This window comes from Pelodiscus sinensis, chromosome 21 (assembly GCF_052426305.1).
Source record: "Pelodiscus sinensis isolate ZL-2025 chromosome 21, ASM5242630v1, whole genome shotgun sequence".
Lineage (NCBI taxonomy): Eukaryota > Metazoa > Chordata > Testudines > Trionychidae > Pelodiscus > Pelodiscus sinensis.
Window position 1 is genome coordinate 23509958 of NC_143072.1, and position 15967 is coordinate 23525924.

A 15967-nucleotide genomic window follows, 5' to 3' on the forward strand; every position below is an offset into this window, starting at 1 on the left:
ACTTACTTCAAGAATATCTTACTTACCAATAAAATCATTTGACTTTCCAATGTCATAATCCCACACTGTGACTTCTAAGGTCTTCTTTGCCAGGTCACCATGCTTTATCTCATAACAAAATTCCTGTTGTGGGGAAGACACCGAATTCAGGAGGCAGCATGTTGTTACCAAGATCACAGCGGTGCATCTAACCAAGTGGGTTTTACCCACGAAAGCTGATGCCCAAATAAATCTGTTCATTTTTAAGGTGCCACAGGACCCCTCATTGTTCTGGCTATGCTAGTGCAGTGCAACGTGGTTTTACAGAGCATCCTCAATGCAAAGATGTTTTGCAGAAAATGCTTGTACGCTACAGCAACAAGGAAGGTTTAAGGTACAATTCAACAGGACTCACTGGCTTGCCAAGTGTGGCAGCTGAGTGGAACAAAGGCACGGTAGGTCAGGGATAGAAGCAGTAGGCTCTGAGGAGCATGAAGAAAGTGTTTGCTTACTAGGATCACTGCATATGCCCCTTGGTGCCACTTGTTTTCTGGCCAGGACAATTCTCATTTACCAATGATAGAACATGCACAAGGAAGTGAATCACAAGCTGGGGCTTATGCTATGTGTCGGCGGTGACAGTGGAGGAGAGGGCTTTATTTGTATATGATTAACACGCATTGGTCATTCCAGGCAACAGTCCTACCACTGAGACACCTAGCAAGTGGTACACCATAATACGTCTACACTGGCGCGTTCTCACGCAAAAACTCTTTTGCGGAAGAGTTCTTTTGCAAAAACACTTCCACAGGAGAGTGTCTACATTGGCATGTGCTTTTGCGCAAGAGCATCCATGCCAGTGTAGACGCTCTCTTGCGCAAGAAAGCTCTGATGGCCATTTTAACCATAGGGCTTTCTTGCGCAAGAAATTCATGTTGCCTGTCTACACTGGCCTCTTGTGCAAGAACAGTTGCGCAAAAGGGCTTATTCCTGAGCGGGAGCGTCAGAGATCTGGCGCAAGAAGCCCTGATTTCATACATTACAGTAAAACTCCATTAGTCCGGCATTCAACGCTCCGGGACTCCTGATGGTTCGGCACCATCAGGAACCCGGAAGTGCTGGGGCAGCCGGACAGGCTTCCCCCATTCAGCTGCTGCTGAAACTGACAGGCAGCTGAATCGGGGAAGCCGGGAGCAGAGCAGCTGGGGTGCTGCCGGGTTGGTCTCGTAGCGCTGCCCCTCGGCGCTGCTGGACCAACCCGGCAGGACCCCAGTTGCTCTGCCCCAGGGGTCCCCGAGTCAGCTGCTGCTGAAACAGATCAGCGGCTGATTCCAGGAAGCCCGGGGCAGAGCAGCTCTGCCCGGGGCTTCCTGGAATCAGCTGCTGATCTGTTTCAGCAGCGGCTGAATCAGGGACCCCTGGGGCAGAGCAGCTGGGGTCTTGCCGGGTTGGTCCTGCAGCGCCGTCCTTTGGCGCTGCGGGACCAACCCGGCAGCACTCCAGCTGCTCTGCCCTAGGCGTCCCCAAGAGCAGCTGGGGTGCTGCCGGGTTGGTCCCGCAGCCTCGAGGGGCAGCACTACGGGACCAACCCGGCAGTACCCCAGCTGCTCTGTCCAAGGCGTCCCCAAGAGCAGCTGGAGTGCTGCTGGCTTGGTGCCGTAGTGCCGCCCCTCGGCGCTGCGGGACCAACCCGGCAGCACCCCAGCTGCTCTATTGCAGGCATCCCCGATTCAGCTGCTGCTGAAACTGACCAGCAGCAGCTGAATCAGGGACGCCTGGGGCAAAGCCGGACTATTGTAAGGGGGGGTTATGAGGGGCCTGGGGTGGCATCCCCTCCCACCCCACTCCAGACCCCTCATAGGCCCCCCCCCTCTGATAGTCCGGCATATCTCATAATCCGGCACCCCCTGGGTCCTAAAGGTGCTGGATTATCGGAAGTTTACTGTAGAATGTCGGTTTACTTGTGCACCATTTTAGTAGCATTCAGATATAGTATGTGCCAAAGTACCTCATTGAATTCAGGGTTTAGTGTTTTCTTTTTCACTGCTGTCTTGTGCTTTGATTTCTTGTCCTCGTCTGGTTTCAAGTAGCTGTAAATATAAAACAGAACTTGGTTAGAACACACAGCCATATAGCTGACAGTCAGCATCTCTTTTTTACATGGTTGAGCTATGTTGTTCCCAGCAGTCAGTTAAGTTATATTCCTAATTCTGTCAGTGACTCGCTTGAGACCATGGGGGTAAATTTGGGTACGTCTACAGTTCAGGACAAAGTCAAATTAAGATACGCAACTTCAGCTATGTTAATTGTGTTGCTGAAATTGAAGTAGAGAGAGTTACTCACCTGGTGCAGTAATTGAGGTTCTTCGAGATGGTTGTCCCTGTGGATGCTCCACCTTAGGTGTCTTGGGCACCTCTGTGCACCTCGTTGGAGATTTTTGGTAGCCGTGCTCTCCGACGTGCTGCACACGCGAAACAGACGGCATGCACAGTGCCTCTACCACACATACGCAGCAACTGTCCCTTCAGTTCCTTCTCTGCTCCAGAAGGAGAATGCGGCCCACCGAAGTAGAGGGGAGGAAGGGAGGGTGCTGGAGCACCCACAGGGACAAGCATCTTGTAGAACCTCAGTTACTGCACCAGGTGAGTAACCCTCTCTTCCTCTTTGAGGAGTGTCCCTGTGGGTGCTCCACTTTATTAGCCATATCTGTGAAGGAGGCAGGCGCTTCTGTTAGGCAGTATTTTGTACTGTATGGAGGACAGTATGACTGAAATGAGTACCCCTAGAGGGGTGACTGTTCAGAGTATAATGCATTGCAAATGTGTGGGTGGAGGACCATGTAGCCACCCTGCAAATGTCCACGAGGGGGATGCCATGAATGTAGGCCGTGGTAGTTGAGGTAGCCCTAGTTGAGTGGGCCTTGATTTGGAAAGGAGGTGACTGTCCGTTAGTAGTGTAAGCTAGGCTAATGCATTCCACTATCCACTGGGAAATCCTCTGAGTGGAGAATGGCATGCCGAGCAATCTCTCCATGGTGAAGATGAACAGTCTATTTGTTTTATGAAATTGCTTAGTTCTGTCTAAGTAGAAGTCAATCGTGCTTCTTGCATCAAGTGCGTGTAATACAGCCTCACTGGCACTAGTGTGAGGTTTTGGGAAAAATATAGGTAAGTTTATAGGCTCGTTACAGCGGAAGTGTGAGGAGACTTTCGGGCGGAACTTCAGGTGGGGACAGAGAACTACTTTGTGCTTTTGAAATATGGTGAATGGAGGGTCTGACATGAGAGCGCCAATTTCACTGACTCTCCTGGTTGATGTCAGTGCTATGAGCAGGGCAACTTTCATGGAGAGATGGAGCATGGAACATGTTGCCAGAGGCTCGAATGGTTTCGTAGTGAGAGCCTGTAAAACCAGGTTCAGGTCTCAGGAGTGTGGGGGGCTTGGGAGGAGGGTAAGTATTCTGTATGCCTCTCAAAAACCGTTTGGTCATGGAGTGAGCAAAAACTGATTTATTGTTGATTGGTGAAGAGCTGTTATGGCAGCAAGATGAACCTCAGGGCTGTGTCTACATTGGCATGATTTTGCACAAAAGCACCCACTTTTGTGCAAAAACATGCTGCCTGTCTACACTGGCGGGGAGTTCTTGCGCAAGTACACTGACGTTCTAATGTGTGAAATCAGTGCTTCTTGCGCAAGAACTCTGATGCTCTCACTCAGGAATAAGCCCTCTTGCGCAACTGTTCTTGCACAAGAGGCCAGTGTAGACAGGCAACATGAATTTCTTGCACAAGAAAGCCTGATGGCTAAAATGGCCATCGGAACTTTCTTGCACAAGAGAATGTCTACACTGGCACGGATGCTTTTGCGCAAAAGTACATCTCTTGTGCAAAAGCACATGCCAGTGTAGACACTGTCTTGCACAAATACTTTAATGCCAATGTAGACATAGCCTACGAGAGCTGAGTGATAGTCCTGAGTCTTTCAGCTCTAGTATATATTGCAGAACAATGCTGAGAGGAACTGTGGTTGATTCCAAATTTCTGCATTCTGTCCATATCACAAACCTGTGCCATTTGTAAAGGTAGGATTTTCTGGCTGATGTTCTGCAACTGTTGAGTAAGATTTGTTGTACTTGTTCTGAGCAAGTTATCTCTAACAAGGTGAACCATTGAGGACCAAATGTGAAGATGGAGTGACTGTAGGTTGGGATGGTACAGGGTCCCCTTCTCCTGGGTTAGGAGATAAGGAAGAAGTGGGAGGCACCATGGCTATTTTGTAGACATCTGAGTAAGGTAAGTGTATCAAGTCTGTCTCGGCCAGTCTGGGGCGATAAGAATCACTGTGGATAATTCCATTCTTATTTTGTTGACCACTCAGGGGATGGGTGGCTAAGCATGTAAGAGCATTGTGTTCCATCATATTGCAAACGTGTCCCCCAGGGAGTGCCTGCCAATGTCCGCAAGAGAACAGTAATGTGGACACTTCTTGTTGGCATTGGTTGCAAACAGGTCCACGTCGGGAAATCCTCAGCGCATGAAGAGGCGATGTATGATCAATGGGTCGATTTCCCATTCGTGATCGGATTTGAAGTTCCTGCTGAGGCTGTCGGCCATAAGTTTGTCTTTGCCCGGGAGGTATGAGGCCTGTAAGTATATGTCCTGCACTGTGTACCATGTCCAAAGGCGGACTCCTTCTCTGCATAACAGGAAAGATCTGGTGCCCCCTTATCTGTTGATGTAAAAAGTTGTTGCTTGATTGTCCATGAAAATCTGAACTGTGCAATTCTGTATTTGATGTAGGAAGTGTCGACATGCATAAAATAGTGCCATAAGTGCCACAACATTTATGTGTAGGCTGGATTCCTGCTTGACCATTGGCCTTAGGTAGTGAAGTGTCCTAGATGAGCTCCCCACCCAAGGAGGGATGCATCTGTCGTAATTGTCATGGACTGGATACGTTTGCAAAAAGGGACACCAGTGCACACATTTCTTTGGTCTGTCCACCAGTGGCGGGAATGCTTGACCTTGGTTGGGACGGACACCTTTTTGGTGACTGAGTTGTACCGTGGGTTGAATACTGTCTGGAGCCAATGCTGCATTGATCACATGTACAACCTGCCATGCAAAACCACTGAGGGTGCTGCAGCTATGTGACCCAGTAGTTGTAAATGAATTCTCACTGTAGTGTTTGGAGTGTCCTGTATTATCATTATGAGGTCCCTGATAGCATGAAATCTGTTGAGCGCAAGGATGCTATGGCCCTCACGCAGCTGAAGTGGGCTCTGATGAACTCCATTGTTTGTGATGGTTGGAGTTTGCATTTGGCAAAGTTTATCTGTAATTCCAGAGTGTGAAAAAGAGATCTAGTGAGGGAGATTGCCTTCTGTGTATCCGAGGTTGTAGTTGCTCTTATGAGGCAGTCGTCCAGATATGGGAATATGGAGACTCCTTGCCTGCATAGTTGAGCAGCAACGACTGATAGTACCTTTGAGAACACCCTTGGGGCTGTAGAAAAACTGAAGGGGAGGACCGTGTACTGGTAATGCTTTCTGGTGACTGTCAACCTGCGGTATTTGCGAAGTGCTGGATGGATGGAAATGTGAAAATATGCTTCCTGAAGTTAGAGAGTCGATAACCAATTGTCTTTGTTCACGGCGGGGATTATTGTGGATAGGGTGACCATTTTGAACCATAGCAATCATGTGTTTGTTAAGTCTCCTAAGATAGAAAATAGGTTTCCATCCCCCTGACTTATTTTTGGGTCAGGAAATAGTGGGAGTAGAATCCCTTTCCCTCATATCGTTGTGGTACCTGTTCCACTGCTCCGAGATGGAGTTAGGTGTTTGACCTCTTGAAGGATGGCTTCGCGAGATGGGTCCCTGAAGAGGGACAGGGAAGGTGGGGGGTGAGGGCGGATGGGATAGAAGAGAAAGGGATATAATACCCATTCTTTATAATGTCCAGGACTCATCTGTCAGTCGTGATGGTTGACCGTTGGGGAAAGAAGGGTGCTGGACGTTGCCAGAATAGGCGGAAAGGATGTAGTTGCCTTGAACAAGAAGGTGTCACCAGACTCTCGACATAAGGCTCAAAAGGTTTGCCTCAAGGTAGTCAATTGGGAGGTGGAGGTTTGGTCCGAGGTTTATTTCCTCCTTGTCTATCGCCTCCTTCTATTGTCGAACTGTCTCTGAGGCTGGGAGAATGATGCTGGTCTATACTTTTGAGTGAAATTCCTGCCTTGCTTACGCTTTAATGCAGGACCGTGGATGCCCGGTGTTTTCAAGGTAGTATCGGAGTCCTTCAGAGGGTGAAGGGAGGCGTCCGTCATGTCAGCGAAGAGTTTTGACCCTGAAAGGGAAGGTCTTTGACTGTGGCCTGGATCTCGTGTGGGAACCCGGAGAGATGTAACTCTTCTGCAAAACAGTTCTTGTGCAAGAAGCCTGCAGTGTAGACGTAGCCCTAGTGTCCGCTACCCTTCTGTACAGTTCCTGAAAGGATCTGAAGTTATCCCCCACTGTCAGGAAGGGGGGGCATCAGGAGAGGAAGACGAAATATACACGGGTGGATGAGAAGAGACCGTGGACTCATCGTCGGTTGAGGGGGCTGGGGAGAGGGCTACGTCCTCTTCATAACGAGAGGTGTCCATTGATGGAAGGGAGCCCATGCTTGATGGCAGTTATGGCTATTTGAGGCTGCACAATCTGTGGCTGTTGACTCCTATAAGGGGCCCAATATGTCCAATTTGGTGGCATGGATGGAGGTGGTGGGAGCCACTGAGGTATCTGCCATTGCGGCGCTGGTGGATGCATCTGTTGGCGCTGTAGTTGTTTAGGTGAAGAATGCCTTGGAGTATGGCTTCCACTGATTGGTTCGTCATCCTCATTGCTGGACAGAGGCGGTGCTGAGCGGGTTGGAGTGGATAACATGAATTTGCTGGATGCAGGTGTACCGTAGGTACCAAATGGCGAGCGGCGTGATCGGTACCAATGTGACCATAAGCTCTTCCACCATTGTTAGCGGAGGGGCAACTGATATAGGCGGCACTGGTGGTGCAGAGGACATTGGTACTGTGGTGATCTGCGGTGCCAGTGACCCAAAAGTGAGGCATGATTTTGTATGTTTGGTACCGGCGGAGGCATTGGTACCGAAGGTGTGGTGGGTACTCTGGTGTGCTTCAGTGCTGATGGTCCCTGTCCATGGTGAGTCTTTGACTTGGCCTTCTTGGGTGCCAAGACAGTAGATGTTGGCGCAGCCGATGCCGATATTGACTTGGGCTTACTCAGTGCCCTGTCTGATGGCACTGCCAGGTCCTTACACCCTCAGGAGCCATGTTCCAGTAATGGTCCCGGTACCTCCCTGTCCTGAACCCTTGAATGGGTTGGTGCAGGGGTTATTTTAGTGCCGTTCCCCTAGTTTTTGATGGGGAGTCACCTCTTCCCATCGTGTGAGATCCTTCCTAGGAGGGTCTAAGGAAGAATCTTAAAAAGATGGGGCTGCCTTCTCTGACACGGCCACTGATGAGGACTGCTGTGGTGGTGTAGAGTGCTCCGGGTCGGAGGCTGATTTTATGGCACTTTCTGGGGAGAGTAATTCAATTGTAGCTCCTTGGCCTTCCGTGTGCAGCTGTTAACTGTTTGCAATGCTCGCAGTGCGCTGTGGCATGTGTCTGGCCTGGGCACTGAACACATTGAGAGTGCCCATCAGAGACAGGAATTGAAAGCCTACAAGATAGGCACCATTTAAAACCTGGGCAAAAATTTTAGGGTTGCTAGAAAGGACTAACCGTAAGTAATCAAAGAACCAAAAAATATATTTTTTAAACTACAACTATCAATTAACAATAAACTTGAGACGATTTAACTGGAGAATAAACAAGTAATGAACTATCCTAAGCTAACAAGGGAAAGTTGGAAGAGAGCAGAGTGGTTCCGACCGATGCCAGCGGTGGCAGAGAAGGAACTGAAGGGACGGTTGCTGTGTATGCATGGTAGAGGCACCGTGCATGCCGTCTGCTTTACGTGTGCAGCACACCAAAGAGCACGGCTACCAAAAATCTCTGACTAGGCGTGCAGCGGTGCCCAAGACACCTAAGGTGGAGCACCCACAGGGACACTCCTCAAAGAAGAAACTTAACTTGGCTTTTGGCGCTGCCTACACTGCAAGAAGTCAAAGGAAGAACAGTCTCCTTTCAACTTCCCTTATACCTTTGGAAGCAGGACTACCGGCATCAACCGGAGTGCTCCTCTCACTTGGAATTGGCTGCCTTCACTAGACCCACTAAATCGAACCCCAGAAGATAGACAGTGGCAGTTTTGTTCTTCCTCTGTAGTGTACATGTACCCTTATTGACCTGCTTTGAGCTATGGCTTCCTCTTTTATAAAATGGGCATATTATTTCTTACCTACTTTCCTTAAAGTTCTTTGAGATCCGTTGGGTGAAAGTCATTGCAGCAGTGGAAAGTAGCATACTGGCCTCTTGCATTAAAAAACAGGCATTTCCCCAACTCCCGCTGAGCAGCTGTTCAGATGCTATTCTAAATCTTGTCGTAGTGCAATGGTTATACCACACTCCAGTCCCTAGAGGCCACTAGAGCTGCATGTACTGCACAAGTGTGCTCTGCACTCTGCATAATTGCTGCCCCCAAAAATGCTGGCTTAAATCCTAGCGAGCCACACACCACAAGAGTAGAGTACCAGTCCGAGTACAAAGAACAGCTGATGAATGAGAGAGAAACCGTCAGTACTGCCACCTCCACGCATTCCAAAATATTTTGAGTTGGTTCCCCGTTTAGTGCTCTGTCTCTGTCTAAAGAAAGACTAACTTTAAAACCCTCACATTACTACCTTGACTTTTGTACCTATTAATGTTACACCATCATCTCAACACAAGTCAAAAGAAAACAGTGGGAACAACTATACTGGACAGCAATTTGTATATAGTTTGCTCTGCTGTTTATGTGTGTGTTTCACACAGCAACAGTGCAAAGAAAAATACAATTGTAATGGGAGATGGGAAAGTGCTGAGCCTTAAATCTTCTAAGAGTCACAAAGAGTTAAGCCTACTTCCAAGTTGACACTGGCCCTGGAAAAGCAGTTGTTTTCCTCTCATGTTTTCTGTAACTGTCATAAATCCAGCATGTTTTTCTAACAGCTCCTGCTTCTTATTCATGCCCTGAAGCCATAATCTACTGTTTGTATTACCACAATAGGCAACTGCCAAAATGACTGTGGTAACAAACAGAGAATGATGTTACTTTGGAGAATATGCAGCTGTAGCTGATGAACACTTAAAAAAAAACCCAAGGATTTATTTTTATGAAAAACACTCCCATTCATAAAGAGCAATTAAGTAAAAAGCATAAAACATATTGAATAGAAATGTGATTGAATGCGGTGCTAACACCATTACCAGATCAACACTTGAAGATGGCATCAAATCCAGAGAATAAAGTTAAGATGATTGCAAACTTTCTTCTCAGTTTTCAGAGGTAGCATGTTAGTCTGTTTCAGCAAAATCATCAAGGAGTCCAGCGGCACCTTAAAGATTTAACAATTTTATTATGGCATAAGCTTTTGTGAATTGCACCTCACTTGGTCAGATGCATGTCACTTTGTTGCAACTCAGGAAAGCTCATGTCGTACAAAAACTATTAGTCTTTAAGGTGCTGCCGGACGCCTTGTTTTGTCTTAGTGACTAGAACATGACAGGGGAACAGCGTGTCAGTCAGCCAAGAAGTGTGCCTTGCTGGTGGCTTTCACCACCTCACACAAGAAGTGAAACCAAGGCCTGGCAGCTATTCTGCAGTACCAGAACTGGAGGCAGATCCCAGGGATGCAGTCATGCATGCGCCTGCATGTTGTTCGTTCGAGTCAGTGCTGAGTAAACAGCGCTAGTGTGGAGCTTGACTCAGCTGTTACACTTGTGTGACCAGGACATAGCTCTATTCTCAGGGTAGATGGTTTATTTCAAAACTGGGGTTGGCCAAAAGAAGAGATTCAGTCTCAGGTCCAGAGTAGCTTGGTGCTGGAAATGGCCATGTGTCTTATGCTGTCATAAGACGTAATTATTTTACTTTTCAGTGACATGGGGGGAAGAGATGGCTGAAGACAGTAGGTGAGCACCTAGAGAAGAGCATGGAGACAGTCTAGAGCTTTTCTCCTGCTGACCTCTCCCTTCCTACCCCTCCAAACAGGAAGAGTGGGAGGAAGGGGGCTCACCAGACTGCTTCTCGCATGCAGTCTCAGGGCTCTGTGACTATTAGGGATGTTAGAGTGTAACTGGCTAACTGATAAGCTATTGCTTATTGGTTAATGGTGTCTGTTACACTCAGCCAGCTCCCGGGGAGACAGCTTCACTGTGGCAGGGCAACGAAGCTTCCTCCCCAGGAGCCAGGCGGGCAAGGGCTGCCCACTGTGCTCCAGGGCTGTGTCTACACTGGGCCACTTATTCTGGAAAATCAGCCGCTTTTCCGGAATAAGCTGCGAGCTGTCTACACTGGCCCTTGAATTTCCGGAAAAGCAACGATGCTCTACTGTACAAAATCAGCCGCTATTCCGGAAAAACTATTCTCCCGCTCGGGCATAAGTCTTTATTCCGGAACACTGTTCCGGAAAAGGGCCAGTGTAGATAGCCCAGTAGTCTTTTCCGGAAAAGTGCGTCTACATTGGCCACAGACGCTTTTCTGGAAAAAGGGCTTTTCTGGAAAAGCAGCCTGCCAATGTAGACACTCCTTTTCTGGAAAAACTGAAAACGGAATAGTATTCCGTCTTAAGCATTTCCAGAAATTCATGCCAGTGTAGCCACAGCCCAGGGGAGGAGGCTTCCCTGCTGCAGAGAAGCTTCCTGGTTCCTGGTTACCTATCTAACCACCTTTTAGCATCCTGCCTCATCTTGGTGCTGGTGCCATTCACAAAGCATGCCCATTTTCAGCTTGTTTGGTCTTACTGGCTATGTCTAGACTGGCATGATTTTCCGGAAATGCTTTTAGCGGAAAAGTTTTCTGTTAAAAGCATTTTCAGAACACAGTGTCTAGATTGGCACGGACGCTTTTCCGCAAAAGCACTATTTGCCCATCAGATCTGTGCCTAGCAATGAAATGTTTCTAGCACACACACGGGTTACCCCATAGTGTCCCAAATGGGTATGAGCTTGAAGAATAGACCCAGCTCTCGGATCAGTAAGATCACCACAAATGAAGCCATAGGCCCTTTGAAAGGAATTGTTTTCAAACCTGAGCTTTAAGAGGAGTTAAATGCCATGATCATCCTCTACTGGAAAGGGGAGGGGCATTACATACCCCTGCGATACAGGGCCAGCACCGTAGCATCCTCTCACTCATGGCCTGACTTCTAAGGGGCTGATCACAATCAGTTTCCAGAACTCTGAGTAGAAAAGCAGGCGCTTCCCCACAACCAGCTTTGCATGGACTAGTAAAATTCACAGGAGTATAGCAGCCCCCTTTGATGCAGGGGCATGGGATTGGAGTCACAGCTACCACTGGCACAGGTGACCCACAGCAGACAGCAAGAGAAGACCTGTGTGTCCCCCAGCTAGTGAGGAGGGGACGGCCCCTCCGGTGCACTTCTTCATTTGGTTTCCAGCATGGGCTTTGCCATCCCAAACCGCCAGGCATGGCCCCACACACACCACCCTCAGAACGCCTGCTATAGGTGTTCTCGGAGGTGGAGTGTTGCTGCCCCCAGTGCCCACCTTCCCTGTGCTCCAGAGCGGCCATGCTAACCCACTCCTATCTCTTCCCCTCCCCGTGGGATGGGGGTGCGCGCTGCCCCCCCTCCTTGCCTCTCCATGGTGGGGGGGCCTCAGCAGAAGGGATGGGGCTGTAGCTGGGTCTGGGAGCCTACCTCCTCCCAGCCCTACCTGCACTGACTACCCATGGTTTCCAGGCCACATTGTCTCTGCCTGCTGCTACAGAGATAGGAAGTGGCATAAAGATACCTTCAGTAGGGGGTTTGTGGAGCTTTTTGCACCCTCATCTTTGGGTCACACGAGTCTAGCAGCAGGATCCTAGTTTTGGGTGGCACATCACTTTATAACAGACTTTGGGGTATTGCAGTAATGGCAGTGTGTTTGGGGGTGAGCCCACTCTGTAGGGCCCAGGACCTGGGTGCTGGCCAGTATGCCTGGTTAGCCCAGCACATGTCAATGGAAATTCAGAGATCAAACGCCACAATAAATCTAAAGTTAAGCCAAGTAAGTGGTGGGCTCCAATCCCTGCAGCCTGTGCCCCGCTGATAAGAGACAGCATGCTATCTGAGCTGCCCAGCCAGGCTACAGCTCAATCAGGCGCCAATCAATTTGTATTTGAAAGGGGAGGTCAAGTCACACTGAGAAAGATACAGATCTAAAACTCCAATTGAACCCCAGTGATTCGCCCTGGGGAGGCTACCACAGCTGAGGGTTGTTTTCCATGGGCTGTATTCATTACACCCTGCCTCCTACTCCAAAGAGGAAAGCAGCAGCACCCAAATGGTGCATGGCAGGGCCCCCAGACATTTTCTTGCTCTGTACCATGTCCATATTGCCATTGCTTCATTTATGATGAAAGGAAAGAGCCCACTCTAGCACCCAAGAACTCTGGAGTTGAGTCTTCATACAATCTGCTACTCATAGGAACGTTTGTCTGCCTGCCTGTCTGGTCAAGAACTCCTCCTAACTCACCACATTCACTAGGCAGCTTCCTCTTGGCCTAACAAAGCACCGTCAGGACAAGGTCAGGGTTCGGTTGTGCCAGGACAATGGGATTGCTTCTCATAAAAACAAGCGAAAAAGTGACTCACAAGGCAGGTGAAAGGGCCTTGCTGGGGGCTGTCCCATAGACTCATAGACTTTAAGGTCAGAAGGGACTATTATGATCATCTAGTCTGACCCCCTGCACAGTGCAGGCCACAGAATCTCACCCACCCCTCTTAGAATAATCCTCTCACCTATATCTCCGATATTGAAGCCTTCAAATACTTTGAAGGACCCAACATGCAGAGAGTCCTCCAGCTGTGATCTGCGCCCCATGCTACAGAGGAAGGCGAAAAACCTCCAGGGTCTCTGCCAATCTACCCTGGAGGAAAATTCCTTCCCGACCCCCAATATGGCGATCAGCTAAACCCTGAGCATGTGGGCAAGACTCACCAGCCAGACACCCAGAAATTCTCTATAGTAACTCCTACCATCCTTCCATTGACATATTTCCCACTGAAAATGAATGGTCAATTAGTTACCAAGATCATATTCTCTCATCAACCCATCCCCTTATCATAGAATCATAGAACTGGAAGAGATCTCAGAAGGTCATCAAGTCCAGCCCCCTGCTCTAGGCAGGACCAATCCCATCTAAATCAACCCGGCCAGGGCTTTGTCAAGCCGAGACTTAAACACCTCTAGGGATAGAGACTCCACTACTTCCCAAGGTAACCCATTCCAGTGCTTCACCACCTTCCAAGTGCAATAGTTTTTCCTAATATCCAACCTGGACCTCTCCCACCACAACTTGAGACGATTGCTCCTTGTTCTGCCATCTGTCACTACTGAGAACAGCCTCCCTCCATCCTCTTTGGAACCTCCCTTCAAGAAGTTGAAGGCTGCTATCAAATCCCCCCTCACTCTTCGCTTCTGCAGACTAAACAGACCCAACTCCCTCAGCCTCTCCTCATAAGCTCCAGCCCCCTAATCATTTTGGTTGCCCTCCGCTGGACCCTCTCCAATGCGTCCGCATCTTTTTTGTAGTGGGGGGTCCAGAACTGGACACAGTACTCCAGATGCGGCCTTACCAATGCCGAATAAAGGGGAATAATGACATCTCTGGATCTGCTGGCAATGCTCCTCTTAATGCAACCTAATATGCCATTAGCCTTCTTGGCTACAAGGGCACACTGTTGACTCATATCCAGCTTCTCATCCACTGTAACCCCCAGGTCCTTTTCTGCAGAACTACTACTTAACCGGTTGGTCTCCAGCTTGTAACTATGGTTGGGATTCTTCCGTCCCAAGTGCAGGACTCTACACTTGTCCTTGTTGAACCTCATCAGATTTCTTGCGGCCCAATCCTCCAATTTGTCTAAGTCACTCTGGACCCTATCTCTGCCCTCCAGCGTATCTACCTCTCCCCCTAGCTTAGTGTCATCCGCAAACTTGCTGAGGGTGCACTCCATCCTCTCATCCAGGTCATTAATAAAGATATTGAACAAAACCGGTCCTAGAACCGAACCTTGGGGTACTCCGCTAGAAACTGACCGCCATCCTGACATCGAGCCGTTGATCACTATCCGCTGGGCCCGGCCTTCTATCCATCTTTCTATCCATCTTACCGTCCATTTATCCAATCCACATTCCCTTAACTTGCTGGCAAGGATATTGTGGGAGACCGTATCAAAAGCCTTGCTAAAGTCAAGGTATATAACATCCACTGACTTTCCCATGTCCACCAAGCTAATCATAGAAGCTAATCAGATTGGTCAGGCATGACTTGCCCTTTGTGAATCCATGCTGACTATTCCTAATCACTTTCCTCTCATCCAAGTGTCTCAAAATGGATTCCTTAAGGATCCCTTCCATGATTTTTCCAGGAACCGAGGTAAGACTGACCGGCCTATAGTTCCCTGGATCGTCCTTCTTCCCTTTTTTGAAGATGGGCACTACATTTGCCTTTTTCCAATCATCCGGGATTTCTCCCGATCTCCACGACTTTTCAAAAATAATAGCCAAAGGCTCCTCAATGACAGTTGCCAACTCCCTCAGATGCATTAAGTCCGGACCCATGGATTTGTGTACGTATAGCCTTTCTAAATAGTTCCTAACCTGTTCTTTACCCACCACGGGCTGTCCATCTTCATCCCATCTTGTGTCACTTAGCTCAGAAGTCCAGGAGCCGACCTTGTCCGTGAATACAGAGGCAAAGAAAGCATTGAGTACTTCAGCTTTCCCTACATCATCTGTCACTAGGTTACCTTCTTTATCTATTAGGGGCTGCACACCCTCTCTGATCACCTTCTTCTTGTTAACATGCCTAGAAACCTTTCTTGTTATCCTTCACATCCTTAGCCAGTCGCAATTCCATTTGCGCTTTCGCCTTCCTGATAATCCCCCGGCATTCCTGAGCTGTACATTTAAACTCCTCCCTGGTTATTTGTCCAAGTTTCCACTTTTTGTATGCTTCCTTTTTGTTCTTAAGTTCACCAAGGATTTCCCCTGTAAGCCAATCCGGTCTCCTACCATGTTTGCCTCTCTTGCTACGCGTCGGGATGGTTTCTTTCTGTGCCTTCAATAAGGCTTCTTTAAAATAGCTGTCCTGGACTCCTTTCCCCTTCATGTTAGCATCCCAGGGGATTCTGCCCATCAGATCTCTGAGGGAGTCAAAATCTGCTTTTTTGAAGTCCAAGGTGTGTATTTTACTACTCTCTTTCCTTCCTTTGGTCAGGATCCTGAAATCTACCATCTCATGATCACTGCTTCCCAGGTTGTCACCCACCTCCACTTCCCCTATTAGTTCTTCCCTGTTTGTGAGCAGAAGGTCAAGCTGTGCACGGCCCCTGGTCGGATCCTTCAGCACTTGTGTCAAGAAGTTATCCCCAACATTCTCCAAAAACTTCCTGGATTGCCTGTGTACTGCCGTATTAGTTTTCCAACAGATGTCGGTGATTCAAGTCCCCAACGAGAACCAGGGCCTGTGATCTGGCAGCTTTGCTCAGTTGTCCAAAGAAAGCCTCATCTACCTCATCCACCTGATCCGGTGGCCTGTAGCAGACACCAACCACAACATCACTGCTGTTGTTTGCTCCTTTAAACTTAACCCATAGACTCTCAACAGGTTTTTCTCCCTCTTTATACTGGAGTTCAGAGCAATCGTAGTGCTCTCTTACATATAGTGCAACTCCTCCTCCTTTTCTCCCCTGCCTGTTCTTCCTGAATAGTCTATACCCTTCCATGACAGCGCTCCAGTCATGCGAGTCATCCCACCAAGTCTCTGTTATCCCAATTA

The 15967-nt window shown here is 48.6% G+C and overlaps 2 protein-coding genes across 2 annotated transcripts in view; one reads left to right on the top strand and one right to left on the bottom strand.

Annotated features, from left to right (window-relative positions):
• LOC112543965 (uncharacterized) overlaps positions 1–15967 on the top strand; it is a 50939-nt gene that overhangs the window by 31913 nt on the left and 3059 nt on the right. Inside the window, exon 6 of the transcript XR_016347657.1 lies at positions 4488–4624. The gene's annotated coding sequence lies outside the window, so the exon portion shown is untranslated. The remainder of the gene's footprint in view (positions 1–4487; positions 4625–15967) is intronic.
• The window catches only part of DOC2B (double C2 domain beta), a 192713-nt gene that overhangs the window by 3452 nt on the left and 173294 nt on the right, over positions 1–15967 (bottom strand). Inside the window, exons 7-8 of the mRNA XM_075904663.2 lie at positions 1988–2069; positions 27–123 (exon numbers count right to left, since the gene is read on the bottom strand). Of these exons, the coding sequence (XP_075760778.1) occupies positions 27–123; positions 1988–2069 (179 nt within the window). The remainder of the gene's footprint in view (positions 1–26; positions 124–1987; positions 2070–15967) is intronic.